The sequence below is a fragment of the Phasianus colchicus genome, chromosome 9 (assembly GCF_987193195.1).
Source record: "Phasianus colchicus chromosome 9, bPhaCol1.hap1.1, whole genome shotgun sequence".
Classification (NCBI taxonomy): domain Eukaryota; kingdom Metazoa; phylum Chordata; class Aves; order Galliformes; family Phasianidae; genus Phasianus; species Phasianus colchicus.
In genome coordinates this window covers 2193337-2212384 of record NC_143444.1, presented here as the reverse complement: position 1 = coordinate 2212384, position 19048 = coordinate 2193337, and the positions used below count along the sequence as shown (strand labels likewise).

General features: G+C 42.3%; 1 protein-coding gene and 1 pseudogene across 4 annotated transcripts in view; one reads left to right on the top strand and one right to left on the bottom strand.

The window, feature by feature from the left end:
* The window catches only part of HMCN1 (hemicentin 1), a 190687-nt gene that overhangs the window by 149077 nt on the left and 22562 nt on the right, over positions 1-19048 (bottom strand). For all 4 annotated transcript variants that reach the window (XM_090145892.1, XM_090145890.1, XM_031608483.2 and 1 more), the window contains exon 2: positions 3439-3509. In XM_090145892.1, coding sequence (XP_090002018.1) covers positions 3439-3509 — 71 coding nt within the window. The remainder of the gene's footprint in view (positions 1-3438; positions 3510-19048) is intronic.
* Positions 6975-10071, top strand: LOC116238672 (uncharacterized; annotated as a pseudogene).

Genomic DNA, 19048 nt, shown 5'->3' with positions numbered 1-19048 from the left:
GTAAAAATCCATTTCACATATTGAAGACAAAACTTTTCAAACAGTTGAACATGAGCTGTAAAACCCAGCCCTGTGAACAGCAACGGATCTCTGCATTTTCAAGATTACTATTAAAAGAAATAACTTTTCTATTTAATCAACATGCCTGCCAATCAGCATACCTTCACACGTACTTACACACAAAACCCCACAGGCTGGGAAGGAAGAAGAAAAAAAAATAATGTAATAGTTGCATCTAATTTTTAGTTCTTCAGGGCAATCAGAAACTGTTTTGAGGTTAAACATCAGGGAAAAAAAGGTCCTGCCTCCCACAGTTTCTCAGTCCTCCAGAACTTCAGTTGACCCCAACCAAATCTTTTTAAATCAGCAACAACTTTTCAACTCTCTGTAACTCGGACCCAAATTCATAACAAGAGTATCTCAAACTACTAATCTATGTAAAAGAGAGTTACTTGCCTACTTCAGTATGTACTCTTACTTTAATGGGAAAAACAAGTAGTAGACTCTGGAGTACGTGAAACTCAAAATATAATTTTTCAACAACATGTCTGAACTTCATCCTGGCAATGCCTGTACAATACTAAGGAACAAAACAATATACACCAAATGATTCTGTACTCAGCGCTGGTGAGGCTGCACCTGGAGTACTGTGTTCAGTTTTGGACCCCTGTATGGGAACTGCTGAGCCATGGCCTGAACCTCTGATTGATCACCTGAGGCGAGCAAGGAGTCAGCCATGGGAGCACAGGTGAAAGCAATTCACCTGTGCTGCAGGAAGGGGTGGAGCCTGGCTGCACCTCTCCTAGACCCATTTAAGAGCTGACTACGAGTGGGGGAGGATTTCTCTTCTGAAGATCCACTCCACTGGAGTTTCCTGAGCAAGCCCATGATATGGGTAAGCATCCTATTTATTCTTTGTCTTGCTTTGCCTAACTCTCTTGTTTATTTCATTATTATAACATCTTAATATTATTTGATTAGACAATATTCCTTTATACAATCTTCCTTGATTACACATTATCTTAAAATTCCTTGATTATGCAACCCATCACTACAAAAAAGACATTGAGGCCCTGTAACGTGTCCAGAGAAGAGCAACGAAACTGGTGGGTGTCTGGAGCTCAAGTCTTATGAAGAGCAGCTAAGGGAATGGAGGTTGTTTAGTCTGGAGAATAGGAGGCTCAGGGAGACCTTACTGCTCTACAACTGCCTGAAAGGAGGTTGTGGCAAGTCAGGAGCCAGCCTCTTCTCCCCATAACTAGCAATAGGATTAGAGGAATGGCCTCAAGTTCTGCCAGGTCCAAGTTGGACACTAAGAAGAATTTCTTAGAAGGATTTATTCTCTGAAAGAGAAGTCAGGCACTTGAATGGGCAGCCCAATGAGGTGCTGGAGTCACAGTCCATGGAGGTGCTCAAGAAATGTTTAGATGTTGTACTAAAGGACATGGTTTAGTGCAGAAATATTGGTGGTAAGCGGATGGTTGGACTGGATGATCTTGGAGGTCTTTTCCAATCTTTTCCATCCTTGGTGATTCTATGATTCTAAGTTTTTTAACTTCTGCGAAGCAAACGTAATCTTCAGCAGAAGAACCTCCCAATTAAACCTTCATTTTGTAGGCGAAGTCAAGATAATAGCTTATTTCTACAACCACCTTCTAAGTGGTCTTTATTCCCACTTCTAGTCTATGACATTATTTTTTCATGTAATTTTTTGAATGTTTTATATGGTATCTGCTTTGTACATCTCATTGGAAAAACAGTGCCAAGTTAAATGATTGTTCTGAGAACAAGTATAAACATTTTATTTTCATAATATAGAAGTTCTCAAAAGGCAGCTAGATAAAACTACTAAACAAAAATGTATTACTTTTTAAAAAAGAAATATTATGTGCATTTCTTTCCGAATTTCAACAAAATATAATTACCTTGTGAAGTTTTCTAGGAAACATAGATGACTGAACTTTCATTTTCCACTCATTTTGGATAGACATGCAGAAATTTAGGTTTCTAGCTCAGGTCATCTGTACTATTTCACCTCTCAGGTCTGAATGCAATACTGACATAACTATTTAAAAGGTATTGTGTCCTCTTAAAAAATGGTAGTTTTAGTATCTAACTGAAAAGCATTATTAACAATTCTTAGTGAAGACTATTTTGAGTAAGTAATTTGTTATTTTTATACTCAGGGGTATTCAAATAAGACCTTTTCATAATGCCTATGCAAATATATCAGCACATGTATAATATGATCTTGCAGCACTCTGTATGCTTAAAAGATTCTGATACAGACAAAAACATATTGCTCATGCAATAAGATCTCGTACAAACTGCATTTAATGTGAGAATACATTAAAAGTTTGGCCCTCTCTTCAAATAGAAAAGTTACTGAGAAGCCAGTGCTGTCCAGCTTATTGTCACATTGTTCACAAGAATGATTCACAGCTAATTACACAAGCAATAATGTATCAACTCACCCAGTGTCAAAGGAATATTTTCTTCACTAGTTTGAATGTAGGAAGAGCAGGACTTAGTTTCTCCAGAGAGATGCACACAGACTGGTCTTAAACTATTCTTAAATACCAACCGAAAGACCCTGTTAAATGCGATGTCCAAATGTTCCAATTGTTCTGTACTCAGATATTTTTGTTGCAAAGATCTGTGTTTGTCCTGGTGCCCAAGAAGTTTTAGAGTATTCTAGACAAGTCTCTTTCTATCTAAGATACATAAGACTCCTTCAAATAGTTTAACTTCACTTTAATTTTAGTTTTGTTCATTAATGAGAATATTTGTTCTACAACTTTAACCAAAAACAATTTATCTCAGGTCACTGCCTTTCTAGGTGAATTATCCATAATGAACGTTACAGAAGTGTTCACATTTTCTGGAAGAACTGCTGCAAGATATCCTATCAGTCCTTATCTAACCACTTTAATTTCTTATTTTGGCCCTTCACCAATCTCCTTATACCAGGTTACCTGAGTCAGCCTGCTACATTTGAATCATTAAGTGCTTGTTAACACAGGGCAATGAAGGAATTGCTTATGTCGCACCTGACAGGTCTTAAAGAGTCCTTTTGTAAATTAATTAGTTAATTAGAACTAAGGAAATAACTTACAGGAAATAGTAAAACAGTTCATAAAAGTGACTGTGAACAAGTGGCAGAACTAATAGGATTCAAAGTAAGTATTATCATTGACTAACTAGTCTTTCTCGTGTTATTGATCAATGAGCAAAGTATCCATATAATGATGTAAACTAAGACAAAGTAATTAACTATAATAATGTAATAATGGATTCAGATATGCAGAGAACAAGAAGATGATAGTTTTTGCACCTATATCCACATGAAGCATTATTACACTAACAAGAGATGAATGATCATAGGGAGGAAATACGGCATACTGCTAGAACTACATAGAGGATGAACAAGTCACTCACCTGAACATAAAGCTCCCTGAGTTCAAACTGAAATTTCTTGGGATCTGTGGTTATCGTCACTGGGCCGATTTCTGGGATGGGGAAAAAAAAAAAAGGAGAATACGTAATATGAGGAAGACACAAAGCAATCAGAATTTCAGCTGAAGAGATCATGATTTTTCAAACTGATAAAATCTGAAAAAAAAACCCTCAAAAGTATTAAAAATAGAAAGGAGGACTCAATAAAATATTCAGTACTGAGATCTATGGTTCCAAACATAGTGACTTAAATGTCATTCCAGCATTACCAACTTCTGAGTGTCACAAGCGTTTATAGGCACATAGTATGTTCTATGTTGTTTCTTTCACACACATTTTCTTATATCCATCACTACACTACTCTCACTAATTAGAAGGGAACAAAAAACCTCCAAAAGTGGCTGCACTAGAAAAATAATGAAATTTACCAACACAATTGTTTCTGGAAAATGTGAAGAAGTATCAAATGTGAGTGTGACTAGCTGCTTCACCTGAGGCTGCTATTTCTTGACAGTTTATCTCAATCTAACTTTGCACTCGTGCACTTCATTCTTTACCCATCCTTGGCGCACGCTGCTGCTGCTGCTACTGGCACAAGGACAGGGCATTCACTGACCTGGATTAAGATGCTGAGCCAAGCATACACAAATAAGCAACACCCATCGCTAAATCTACTATAATCACACATGGGTTTGCTTGGGGGTTGTAATTGTGAATACCCTTGCTAAAAGTAGGCTTTTAATTTGCTTAAAAGTCACCAAGAAGGTGACAAAAGAGCTTTCCTAGAGTATGAAAGTATCCTGATGGTTTCTTGTAGGGTTTTGATTCAAGCTATTTTCTTGTGAATGTTATTTACTGACCGAGTAGAAATGCCTCACTGTCACCATACGAGTCATTGTAAATACTTTCCCACAGTGTTCACTCTGTCATTCCCATTCTCAGCCTGGTAACATCCTTTGGATGTTCCTTACAGCATATGCCTGTAACAAAGCTATCTCCAAAGCATTCTGCTTAAAATCTATCCCTGCCAACCATTGTTCTAAAGCATAGAATAGAATGAGTTTTATATATAGAGTAAAACCACAAGCTCCATTACTCCCTGTCAATGAAAGGATTACATTTTTCAATTCTAGAGCAGCAAATCCTTTGGAAAGGCTTTCTTTCCCCATAATTTATAGATGTGAAAAGTGACATTACTTCAGCCAAGCTAAAACAGCCCATCCAGCACAGATGGGTGAGCTGTGCCTTTCTCCCCAGGCAGCAGGGTGCAGATGCCAAGTGCAGATCCTGCCGGTAGGCCATGGGATCACACCCAGATGCTGGCTGCCCTCTGCTGTGAGCTCAGTGATCAGCACAGCCTGGGAATGGCATCCAGCCACAGCTCAGGATGGGGTCTCAGAAGCACAAGGCTGCAAATGGAAGCCAGAACAAGTGGTGTCATGGAGAGCTCTGAGAACTGACTGCCCAGCAGAGGGACAGTTGTTCCAACCAGCTCTGCGGCTGTGGGCAAACAAGGTCCCAGGAAGGGCTCCTTCACTTCTTCAGGGAAGCTGAGATCCCCTAAGGGAGGAATAGCGGCGACACCAAGTAAGACTCAGCACAAGAGAGCTGCCCATCCTCTCAGAGCCAGCTCTCCTCTGATGGATGCCAAGAACACCCCTGACTTCAAGCAGACTGCTAGTGTTTCAGGCAAAACAACAGCTAGAGTCTGACACCACACAAACTATTTACTGTCTGTAGAAGGCATCTGGAAATGCAGCACCACACAACTCTAGGCTGCTGTCACTTCTCATGGCCACATAGTCTGATCACATAGTTGGAGAAAGGCCATTCAGTACTCTTCACTCATACCCTAGAGGGGTACAACTCAAGGTATGAATGTAATGTTACTGGCTCTCACCATCCAAATGTCTGTAATTTGAACCAAAAGCCCAGCATCAACTGTTTCTCATCCACAATCATGCTGCCATTGAGTCTGTGTGACCTGCATGCTTGCCAGAAGAGCTCAAACAGCCTTCAAGTTTTCTCCTTACTATGCACTCTAAGCATATACCCTCAGAGATGATCTCCTCAGCACAGGTGAAGACAGGCTTTAAAGCGCTCAGAACAGGCAAGAGTGAGAAGACAGCTACAAGTGCTTTTATTTCACATGCCAGTCAGGAACCATCTCCAGAAAGGATTTTAAGAAAGAATGGTAAGCCCTCTCGTGTAGCACCATGGAAACTCTTGGAGAAAATGAAACAAGTAACACAACAAGATTTCTGGCAACTATAATGTTTAAATCGAGTTACAACTGTCAGTCCTGATGCAGCTCTGAAGAATGAATGAACAGAGGCAACAAGACTGAGACATGACTGCTGAACTACACTGGTGTGAAAAAATGACAGACCACAGCAGAGAATTCTCCTAGAAAGATGCTAGCTGTACAGGATGAGTATGCAGGCAGAGCTGCTGAAGGAAGTTAAGGGGTTTAAAAGCAACCATCCCCCATAGTGCAAATATATTCCCAAAAATATGGAAAAGCTTTGTGGAGTTAAATTAAGAGATGAAAGAAACACAGTATTTTATGTTTACTTGCTCATAACTGCTACAGACATAAAAAGATCCATGTACTGCCATTCAGAACAGTTTCTAGTGTTTATGTGAAAGCATCATCCTGATGTTTGAGAATGTGTCTGTGCATCATCGTGGTGTTTGAGAATCCAGACGTGAGCCAGCAGTGTGTGCTCGCAGCCCAGAAGGCCAACTATATTGTGGGCTGCATTAAAAAAGGGGTGATCAGCAGGGAGAGTGAGGTGATTGTCCCCCTCTACTCAGTGCACATGATGCCGCATCTGGAGTCAAGCACAAGAAAGATACATAGCTCTTGGAACAGGTCCAGAGGAGAGCCACTAAGATGATCAGAGGGCTGGAGCACCTTTCCTATGAAGAAAGGTCAAGGGAACTGGGCTTGTTTAGCTTCGTAGAATCATAGAATCACTAAGGTTGGAAAAGACCCACAGGATCATCCAGTCCAACCATTCACCCTTCACCAATGGTTCTTGCTAAACCATGTCCCTGTCCCTCAACACAACATCCAAACATTCCTTGAACACCTCCAGGGTCGGTGACTCCACCACCTCTCTGGGCAGTCCATTCCAGCGCCTGACCACCCTTTCAGAGAAGTAGTATTTCCTAATGTCCAGCTTGAACCTTCCCTGGCGCAGCTTGAAGCCATTCCCTCTAGTCCTATCTCTAGTCACGTGAGAGAAGAGGCTGACCCCCAGCTCACTACAACCTCCCTTCAGGTAGTTATAGAGAGCAGTAAGGTCTCCCCTGAGCCCTTATTGTGGGATACTGCAGCCCAGGCAGGCTGGTGAGGCAGCCGCACTGCATGGTGGAGCTTCTGCGCCAGGCCGTGGTCCGTGGGAGGCCCGCCCGGCCCAGAGGGCACAGCCAGGGGCCGCTCGGGCCTTGACGTGCTCTTCCCCCTTTCCCCTTTCCCCCTCCTTTCCCCCCCCCCCCCCCCGTGTGTTTGTAGCTCCGGCGCGATGGCCTCGAGCAGCAGCACTGACGTGATTCAGGTCACCAATGTCTCCCCCACTGCCAGCTCTGAGCAGATGCAGACGCTCTTCGGCTTCCTCGGAAAGATCAAGGAGCTGCGCCTCTTCCCCCCGGATGACTCTCCTTTGCCCATGTCATCCCGTGTGTATTTTGTAAAGTTCCATGATCCCGACTCGGCGGTTGTGGCCCAGCACCTGACAAACACTGTGTTCGTTGACAGAGCGCTGATAGTCATTTCATACGTAGAAGGAGTCATTCCTGATGAAACTAAGGCTTTGTCTCTCTTGGCACCAGCTAATGCTGTGGCAGGTCTGCTGCCTGGAGGTGGACTCCTGCCTACTCCCAATCCACTTCCTCAGATTGGTGCTGTTCCTTTAGCTGCTCTCTGAGCTCCTGCTCTCGATCCTGCTCTTGCTGCTCTCAAGCTTCCTGGAGGAAACTTAAACTCTCAGTCTCTTGCAGCAGATCAACTACTCAAACTGATGAGCACAGTGGATCCAAAGTTGAACCATGTAGCTGCAGGTCTTGTTTCACCAAGTCTGAAATCAGATACCTCCAGTAAAGAAATAGAAGAAGCTATGAAAAGAGTACGAGAAGCACAGTCATTAATTTCTGCTGCTATAGAGCCAGACAAAAAAAATGAAAAAAGAAGGCATTCAAGGCCAAGATCGCGCTCAAGGAGGAGGAGGACACCTTCTTCATCTAGACACAGACAGTCAAGAAGCAGATCAAGGAGAAGGTCCCATTCAAAATCAAGAAGCAGGAGGCAATCTAAAAGTCCAAGGCGAAGAAGATCTCATTCCAGAGAGAGTAGAAAATCCAGGAGCACATCCAAGACCAGGGATAAAAAGAAAGAAGAGAAAGAAAAGAAACATTATAAGACTCCCCAAAAGCTATAGCCCAACGAGGAGATCCAGAAGCACAAGCAGAGAAAGACGGCGTAGAGGAAGCAGGAGTGGAACACGGTCACCTAAAAAACCCAGGTCACCTAAAAGGAAAATGTCATGGTCCCCATCTCCCAGAAGACATAAAAGGAAAAGAAGAAGGATAAAGACAAAAAGACAAAAAGAGATGAGAGGGAACGGTCAACCAGCAAGGAAAAAAAAAAAAGGAAAGACAAAGAGAAGGATCAGGAACAAAAATCTGAGAGTGATAAGGATGTGAAAGTCACAAGGGATTATGATGAAGAGGAACAGGGATATGACAGCAAGAAGGAGAAAAAGGAAGAAAAGAAAATGGCAGATTCTTCTCCTAAAGTAAAGGAGTCTGTGGCTGAGAAAGGAAGTGGAGAATCAGCAAGGGAGTCCAAAGTAAATGGGGATGATCACCACAAAGAGGATATGGATATGAGTGACTGAGTTTTGCCTTTGCAGTGAACATGGCTGCAGACGTGCATCATTGTCATTCCTGTGTGATTCTTTTATGCTGTACTTATTAATCCTAAATCTAGATGTATACAGCTCCACGCTATACATGGTTTGTAAGGCTCCTGATACTAACTCACATCAAAAGCTTTCTAGAAAGGTAACCATTCTTGTTATGGCCGAAGGGGATTGCGTAGCCAAGCAATTTTTACTAACTTGGTGATGTTTCAAGCAAAAGTAAAAAGCTACATGCATCTACAGCAGGCATGGACTATTTGTTGTATGATCTCCTGTAGTAAATCAGCTCACTTATGATAGTGTTTCTAGACTTTGATTCATTGCAGTAATAGAGCAGTTTAGGGAATGCACTGACTGCATGTTGATTGTGGCAGAAACATCCTAAATGTTCTAAAATCCTACAACATACAGTGGATCTACTTAAGGGTCTTAGGTGTGACTACACAGAAAAAAAAAGTTGATAGTTCATCTGAAAAGAAGCATTCTGACATAGGTAGGGTTTGTTTTGCTCTAAGCCACGTGGCTGGGCTTCTGTTTTGGGGGTTTTTGTTTTGTCTTAGGTTTTTGTTCCCTTGTTTTTTTCCCCGGGGGTTTTGTTTTGGCTTTGACAAAGTTAAAATGCACTGACCTTTTGGAGGGTTGACTTTCACCTGTCAGTTCCAGTCTTTCATCTGTTGGTTCACATCCACCCCAGGCAGCAAAAAATGACGAGCTGTAAATGGTTCTGAGCTTTTGTGCTTCAGCTGTGGGAAGCGAAAATCCCTGCTTGATCAGTGCCCGGTGATTAAAAGTTGGTAATAACTGCAGTTCTCCCAGTCAGGTTGCTCTATTTGTTCGTGAGCTGAACACGTGGGTACAAGGTAGTGCATTTTAAAATTGACCTTCGTATGCTTTTAAAAGCAAGTCTACTTGATAATATACTTTTTACTTGATCTCAAGTTGTATAAACTAATTTGTGTTTACTTTTACTGCAGTAGTAATCTTATGCACACAGTGATTCCATGTTACATGCAAAGTAGTTAGGCAAGCTTGGAGAAGGGAAGGCTCCAGGGAAACCTCATTGTGGCCTTCCAGTACTTGAAGGGCCTGTATACAAAGAAGGGAGAATAACTGCTTACATGGGTTGATAGTGATAGGACAAGGGGGAATGGTTTTAAACTAAGACAGGAGAGGATTAGGTTAGAAATTAGGAGAAAGTAGATAGGAGGAAGTTTTGCATACAGACACTCTGGAGCAGGTTGCCCATGGAGGTTGTGGATGCCCCATCCCTGGAGGCATTCAAGGCCAGGCTGGATGTGGCTCTGGGCAGCCTGGTCTGATGGCTGGTGACCCTGCACATAGCAGGGAGGTTGAAACTGAATGATCTTTGAGGTCCTTTTCAACCCAGGCCGTTCTATGAGTAGTAAGCACCTTGGGAAAGCCAAAAACTACCTATCGTGACACATACTCATAATTATTGCAAAGGCTATTTGCAAATTTGGCAGTCCCTTAATGTTGACCATGTAAGACATCTGCACTACATATCTGTTTTAAATGAATGTATTAGGACAATCTAGCAGAGGAATACAGGAGCCATTTACCTACTTCTATCAATTCAGAATACTGAATTTGTTTGTTTGAAGGAAAACAACAATGCTGATACCCAGTAGCAGAAGGAATTTCAGCAGATATGACAAATCATGTGGAGTTCTTTCAGCCATAGAAACCCTTCATCTAATTCAGAGCAAGAATGTCTCTCTCAAATATCCAGAATTAAAAACGACTAAACAAACACCAAAACCAAGCAAAGACAGAACCCTACACCTTTGGATGCTTTCCAAAAAAGGAATAAACTTCAGATTTAGTACCCTGTGAATTGGAGTGGGAGAGCATAACAGCAAAAACACCCTGACCTTTAATATCCAATGCAATTACAACTGCCATTTACTAGTTCTTGTTTGGCTACACAGCACAGCACTACCCCCATTCTAACTAGTTTGCTGGTATAATGTCAGTCATACAGATTGTAAAATCTTTCATCTTTGTACTGATGTGGAAGTGTAATCCTTTGTAGCCTAGAACTGTACAGGTCAAAGTGGAGTCTGAAGTACTGAACTCATTATAAACAGCTGACATGTAACTCAGATATTCAGCACTGCTGAATTCACTCTAGATCTACTCTCCTACTCTGTGCCTTACAGTCACTCATCCAAAAGCTCCAGGGTAAGATTTGACAACAAGCAGCATGCAGTGTGCAATGAACAGAATATGAAAAAATGGGGGTGGAGATCACGCACGGGGTGTAGTTAACATTCATTCATCTCATGGGTAAGGCAGAACTTCATTACTTCCCATCCTGATTCTCCATTCAAGTGATGCTTCTTAGTTACATCAATTTTGACAGTTTTTAGATCAGCAGAATAATATACATTTCATACACACACACATATATACACCTCCCATATATATATATGTGTGTGTGTGTGTGTGTGTGTGTGTGTGTGTATATATATACATATATACACACACCATTATTTTTGCATCAGATCCATCTCCCAGTCTTGTTTTCTGTACAGAATCCCAAACATTTGTCCCACTAGTTTTAAAGATGACACAGGATTGGGAATGATCACCTAGGACAGTTATGATGCCTAAACAGAACTGATGCGCAAAAAACCTGAAGTGCAATTGTTCCTTAAAAGCTATTTTCCAGCAGTGGTGTGCATTAAGTTTTATCTGATGAAAGAATATGACTTGTTCTGTCAAACTTCCCTTTCTGTATCCAATCAATTTGAAAGGTCCGCCTGTAATTCTGAAAGCCTTTATGATGCTTGCCAAGGATAACAAAAATAATGATAAAGTTACTCTTAATAAGCCCCCAGCCAGCTGGCTGTCCTAGGGGCACATAAGCAGAAACCCTTAATTTCTGAAGAGCAAATTGGGTGCTACATGTCAGGACTTCACACAGCAGCAGTCCACTCACAAGCTTCCACCAGAGGTCACAAAATCACAGATTTATAGGGGTTAGCAGGGACCTCTGAAGATCATCTAGCCCACCTAGTTACCACAGTGGTGCATCCTCTGCATCCAACACTGCAGCGATGGCTCAAGAGGGCGACTAAGAAAAGAAATACTTCCAATTGCAATCTGTCAAATCATAGTGAACATTCTTCACTCTCAAACAGCTGACTTAGAAGAAAACTTATATGTTACTTTAATTGAAACGCTCCTTCAGTTTTAACCAGCTATGAATTTCTATGGTAGATCCAAGCATCTGACTGAAAATGTAAGTTAAGCTAACCACCCTCAAGAGAGAAGTAAAAAAGCTTGGCTCCTTCAGCTTTTTTTCCAATTATGTCTTCCTGTGCCTCCATTCCTTTTAGCTTTCAGACTCTAACCTGGGTGTAATCATATTCACGTTTAAAATGTCCAAGAATTGCAGTGAAAAACTTTCACCAGATTCTTTACCAGGCAAAAAAGAAGCCAAACCAACCCAGCAACCTCACATTAGATGAGCAACTTCCTCCCCCTCCTTTTTTTTTTTTTAAATTAGTTTTTCAGCCTCCTGACTTATCACTATTAACTTTAACATGCAGCTTCAACTTCAGAAGACTACTGACTGGAAGAAGACTGTTTGCACATGCAGCTTTTTTGCTTCCCTTGGCAAATCAAACAAAAGCCAGGCAGACAGTCCATGCATACTGTGAGTCACTGCCAAGCAGTCTGACACTGTGAAGCATTACTGCAGCTTCATCCTCACTTCACCAATGAAGACAGTATTCACTCTTGCACACCTCACTCTTCACCATCAACCTTGGTGCAGCAGCCAAAGTATGAATGAAATCTAGAGACCAAAGATGCAGGAGAGGTTTTGCTAAAAAATGTGCCCTAAGCGGCACATGTGCATTAGCATTTCCCATTCTTACAACATCTAAGAGCTCTGTGCGTGTTTTGCTCCTGATGGTTTTGGGGTGGCTTTTTGTTGTTGTTGCATTTCTTTTGTGTTCTTTTATTTGAGAGGAAATTATTGATGGTAAAAAAAAGACACTATATATGTTCTTGTTTCTTGGAAAAAGAAAACCAGTTTGAAGAACTCCAGTGGTTAAAATTTAATATTATCTTTTGTCTAAGACAATCAGCACTAAATTCAGTTTATAGGTCTTCAGTGTAGTTTTTCAGAAGTTTTGTTTTTTTTAAACCAAATGCCATTGCACAGAAAAATTAGGCTAATTTGCTAATTTGCCTAGCATAGTAGCAATAAGAATACTGTTTACTCTCCTAAGAATTACAGTAATAAAACAGGATATGCAGAACAGCCTCATCTTTATGAGATGTTAAAATTAATTTGGTTTGTTACCAATTCTCTACTCAGAACAGTCTTGCAGTTCCTCAGGCGCCTAGCATGGGTGGCACTAGATTGCACTCACAGTGGAACCACCAATGGAAAACCTATTCCCTCATGCTGAAAATAAAGACAAGAAAGCCTGAAGTAGGTCTCAAGGATGACTTCTGCTCCAAGGAAATAATCTACTTGCAAATTCTCTCTGGTGTAAGCAAGATTTTGTCTGCTGCTAGCACACTCATACACACAGACCCAAAAAAAAAAACCCAAAACAAAAAAACCAAGAGGACTAGAACTCTTTGCGTTATATGGTTAAAATCCAAAGGAATGTCAGAGGCTCTCATGTGCCCAAACTTAAAAAAACATGAGGCAAGTTTTCTCTTCCTGAGGACAAACAGGCATACAGAGCCCCAGCATCTGCAGGGAGTCTACCTTCCTCCTCTGCTCCCCAGTTGCTTGAGCAGCTCTGGAGGTCTGCTCTCATCAGAGGCCGGCAGCCAGCACTTCTCAAGTGCCTCTGGCCATCCCTAGCAAACTCTCAATGGATGACTGCCTAAATTACAGAATGCATCGACAGCTGACAACTCAGCCAGCAGCCCCTGAGAGAAGCCAGAGAACGTGAAGAGCCATGGAGATTATTGAGCCCGGTGGTCCCCTGCACTCAGGTCCTGAGCCATTCCAGGGAACTAAGTCCACAGAGAACAGCTGCCCATGCTCTTCTCAAGCATCTCTTCTGTGCATGAAGGCTTTATGTCTGGGTCTTCCCAGTCTCATATTTCCAAGAGTACATTAGTTTGTGATAATTCTTCTCTTTTCTGATAACAAGAAGGAAAAAAAAAAAAGAGCATTTATTGATTCTGTACAGCATGCAAGCTCTGCAAGGACTTGCTTTCTTCAGCCTACAGCGAAGGCCAAGCAACTGACAAGAGCTGCAACCACTGCTGCCTCACAGTTTGGCATGGGAGAGGCAGCACTTACTGACACTGGCCCACGCACAGCTCCCAGAGAAGATCTGAAAAGGTCACCAGATTATTCTCTGGTTTTTGTTTATTTCCCCTTGTTAACAACAATCTGAATTGAGTAAAACACTGTTCATAATGCTCTTTAAATTCTTTCTGCAGGCTGAACTCCAGTACAGTCCAGGTCTATTTCTGTCTCATCTCTTGGTCTGTGTATTTTGGCAAGACTCCCTCAACATTTGCTACAGAGCTAGATAAATAGCTTACACTGAAGACTAAGGCAGGAATGAATGTAACTACACATTTATAGTGCTATTTTGTGATTAATAACCTGAACGCATTGAAGTAAAAATCAAGCAGTCTTTAAAACTCGATTTTTAATTCTAGATTTACGCTTGGCATCATATTACACAACTAATTTCCTTGCTGCAGCATCTCAGGAAGCTTCGTCCTGAGCAGCTGCAAGCACCAGCCAGGGCACTGCTGGCTGCTGCAAGTCCCCATCAGGACACTTCCTCTGCTGCTTCCCACCACATCCCCTGATTGTATCTCAAGTAGCAGGGGTCCACAGGCTGACTAACCATTAGAGTCACAGTTTCTTTTTTTCTTCTGCAGTTTGAACTCAATTACAAGGTCTGATTGAAAGCTTTTATTCACTGTCTGCTTCCTTCAAAGAGACTTAGAAGAAAACTGTCTACCTTTTACCATGAGACAGTGAAAACTGAAAAAGCAAGACTGAAGCTATAGTCACATGGCTCCCATGAAGTGCACAGAAAAATTCATGCACTCAGCACTCACGTCCACATGAAAACAGACAGTATGAGCAGAGTCAACAACAGCAGCTTGAGTATCTAGAGAGCAGTACAGCACAGTGCTGCCCCTCAGCAATGGCAAATACTCCGTGCTGCATGGCACAGAGTGACAGGGCAAGCCGGGAACAGTACTGAACATGTGTAATTATGGCTAGTTATTAATAAACTGAAAGCCCATGTTTTCTTGCAGGAGTCATTTGTTGTGGTTTCGTGATTTTTTGTTGTCAGTATTCCACATCAGAACATCATGTGGGGCAGTAGGAGTTAACGAGTTAATGTTCTGGTTCCGTTTACTGTCGTGGACTCTTGGAGCATCCTGATGGGAGGGGACGAGGCGGCATCCTCGGAGGAGCTGGCGGGCAGAGGCAGCGCGGTGGAGCTGCGGACCCGGAGCGGCTGCCTCTCCCCCTCTTGCCCGGCTCAGGCGTCTCGGCTCGCCGCGGAGAAAGCACGTGCTTTCCCTCGCACTGTGGTGGTTTGACCCTCATTTTTTGATACTCTTGTCTCTCTCATTTTGTTTGATGTAGTTAGATTCAGTAAATTACCCTTCCTTTTCAGATCGTTGCCGCTGTGTTTTCTTTTGTTAAAACTATCTGCTAGCTCTCTGCCCTTCCCCCTCTCCCGGAGCGCACGTGGCCCGGGGCCGCGGCAAACCGTTCGTACCTTTTTCCTTTTCTTTTTTTTTTTTTTTTCCCCCCCCCCCCTCTCTCCCCGAGGCCTGTGCCCCCCTGTCACGGACTTATATCTAAGGATAACCCGTGACATCATTCTATGCGTGTTATCGAGACCTCAGAACTAACCAGTTGGTGCTTAAAGATGTTGGAGATCCCAGAAACAAGGACTTCCCAGAGCATGTTACCATACTAGTCCTCCACTGTACTTTAACAGGCTTATGTTTTTTTATAGTGCTTTTACATGGTTAAAAAATAAAAACAAAAAATATATGTAATATGGTGCCAGATTTAATCTGGTCTATAGGAGTGTCTCTGACAAGAATTAAATAACCTCAGACAAGGCAGAACTGCACAAGAGTGACCTAAAATACATTTGGATGCCAGTTACAATCCTTGACAATCTATTTAAATAAGTTTTGCTTCCTTACATTCTGACAACTGTCAACAAACACAATGAATTAGCCCTAATGAGAGAGAAAAGATAGGACTGTAACCACAAACCTAGCTACACCTATATAATTAAAACTCAACTAAGTTTTCCTCAGCTTTCATACCAAGGAACTTGTTCCTCAAAAGATCACAGAGCAAAAGCCTTCCTTTAGAAAATTCCAGGAGAATGACAATGAGGTTCTACAAGGTATTGACCTGCATGAGCATACATGTATGTGCACGTACACATGCATGAACACCAGCATTTCAGTACAATGGAATGTTTCATGATGAATCCAATTGCCATATTTTGAGAATGGAGATTTCTAAACACAACCAAAAAAAAGTACTCTGAGATCTGCACCTCAGAAGAAACTAGTGTCACATTTAGAACACATCTTTGATTCCGCATGTAAGTTTACTTTTACCAAAATTTCTTTTTTTTACTACATTAAATGTATCTGCATTCTTTTTAAGTCAATTACAGAGTTTTTATTAATTTCAGTTAGAATCATTGGGAGCCTAGGCTCCCAATGAGTCTCATGCTATAAAATGAATTGCTAAAGGATAATCAATGTAAGACTATTAGAAACCCAAACTGCTTCCTTTTAGTCATTATAACTGTAAATTCAAATTCTCATTTTAAATAAACCTCCACTTCACAAAGCTAACCCATCTGTAGCTGGCAGAACATCAAATTTTATGACAAATACCATTGCCTGCATACATTGCTTATTTCTGACAGCACTCAGTTGTTAGTATTATTCTAATCACAGCACAGTGCTGGGATATAGCTGGGAAAAAAAAGCAGCAGAAATTCTCTTAAGTGAAAGCATCTACTTGGAGATTTTCAATAAATGTCAGTTATTGGTGTACCACATTAAAGTCAATCTTTTTATATTTTTAAACATATACTATTGAGAGGGAAGACTATGTAGATATCTTATTTTCTACTCCAGATACTCACTTTCCCTAGTGAGGCTGTTTTGCACGAGAAAGTGATGGGAAAAAGCTGCAGAAAGCATGACTGCAAAACCACTCATCTGATAGAGCCAACCCATTGAAAGAAAAAAAAAAAAAGGAGGAAAGGAGGGGAAAAAAAAGAAAAAATGTTACTGGACTATTTTAACTCTATTTTTGAAAATATGTGGTTTGGATTGAGAAGAATTGAAAAGAAGGGTTTAGCAAGTATTTGAAGGCCAGCTAAACCTCTCAAAACCTTTACCAGAGCACTGTACCTTTTAGTAGCTGTTAAGTCAGATGGAAGCAGCTTTCTCCTGTCCTTTAGCATTTGCCTGTATTATGCGCAACTATGTGATTTTCTAAAAGGTGCCAACAATTTCAAGCAGCAGAAATCAATCAGGAAGGAATCCACTTATCCTGGAATTAGGCGGAGCAGAGCCTGAGAGGCTTGAATAGCCACCATAACCCCAGGGAAGGGATTTGCATGGTCAGGCTTAGGAGTTCAACATGTGAGCTGGGCAGTAAGAAACCAGATGAGGTTTAATAAAAGCAAGTGTAGAGTCTTCCATATAGGGAGGAATAATTGCATGCACAGGTACAAATTGGGGAATGAGCTGCTGGAGAGAAGCTCTGAAGAGAGGGACCTGGCTGTCCTCGTGGATGAGGGGTCAGCCATGAGCCAGCAGTGTGCCCTTGTGGCCAAGAGGGCCAACAGCATTCTGGGGTGCATTAAAAAGAGTATGGCCAGCAGGTCGAGGGAGGTGATCCTCCCCCTCTACTCTGCCCTGGTAAGGCCTCATCTGGAGTACTGTGTCCAGTTCTGGGCTCCCCAGTACAAAAAAAGACAGGGATCTCTTGGAAAGAGTCCATCAGAGGGCCACAAAGATGGTGAAGGGCCTGGAGCGTCTCCCCTGTGAAGAGGGGCTGAGTGAGATGGGTCTGTTTAGCCTTGAGAAGACTGAGAAGGGACCTGATCCAGGTCTACAAATATCTAAGGTGTGGGGGGCAGAGTGGCAAGACCAGACTGTTTTCAGCAGTGTGTGGAGACAGGACAAGGGGAAACGGCCAGCAACTGGAGCATAGGAAGTTCTGCAGAAACGTGCGCTAGAACTTCTTTACAGTAAGGTGACAGAGCACTGGAACAGGCTGCCCAGGGAGGTTGTGAAGTCTCCTTCTCTGGTGATGTTCAAGACCCACCTGGACACTTGCTTGTGCAACCAGGTGTGGGGAACCTGCTCTGGCAAGGGGGTTGGACTCGATCTCTGGAGGTCCCTTCCAACACCTACGATTCTGTGATTCTTTTTCTCCACAGCTGCCTGCACAGCTTGTTGGTGACAATGGAGCCGTATCTACTTCCTTCCCATGGTACAAAGCAGTGAACATGCCTTGTGGTACAGCCTCCAATCCCTTCCAAAGCTCACGCTGGACCAGTGGCACGCAAAGGCCTAGTGGCAGAAATGGAGCCTGCTCAGAGGCAGCCATCCACATCCTGGCACGTGCTGGGAGCCACTTCACAGCCATGTTAATCATATAAGCAGCAAAGTGGTCTTTGCCTTGCTCCACAGTACTGCACTAATTTCATCCTTTTTACCTGGGAAGAAAATTTAAAAAGCGGAATTTGTCCCCACAACAGTCTGAGAATATCTGTTGAATAGCCTTGTGGCGCAGAAGTCTTCGATCCCAAACCAGCTGCCAACAGTTTGGTTGCAAGCCAGACACGTTTGCTGGTCATGTTGGAAAGAACATCCACAAGTTTACCAACATTATTTATACTCCATGGTACCTGAGAAGTCATCTACATCAAGTTCAATTACCATTTCAGCTGACAGTCATTTAGTGTACAGAACTGATAGCTCCGACAGCAAGACACAACCATGTAACAACGTAATTTAAAATCTAGTAAGACTGGAATAGCCTAGCGCATTTGTTCAGAAAGCAATTTCCATTTGCTTCTCCAGCTGTGAAACACAACAGTTCTGGGATTTCATCACCCACATTAGCAGTGCAAACTACTTGCAAGTAACCTGAGTGGTAGCTGGCCCCACTCTGGAGTTACTATCCTACATCCCAATTACTTTCTTTCTCATCCCTCAGGCTCTACCTAAAATCTCTTGGCCATGAGAAGCTTTTCAAGTAGATGACACTGCTCTACAAAGCCAAAACACACTGCTGGTCTCTCCACAAAGAAGATGCAAGCATGAGGTGAGGATTTTGAAAATCACATGGGTTAAGCTTGCTTTAGGAATTCAACTACTAAGCAGGCAGTTTTCCCCTTCTGAGCAGACAGCACAGGAGTCCATGCTGCCCTTTCTGGAGGTACCACACACAGCATGTTCAACCATGTGCAAGCAGTGCCCAGCTCCATTTTGAGGTCATAACGTAGCTTACAAAAAATAACACAGATACAGCTGGGTTACAGGGCTTGGCCCCACCTCCTGGCAAGGTGCTCTACCTACATGCCACCATGAGCCCACAGAGTGGCACTTGTTTCATTTTCACTAGTTACTCA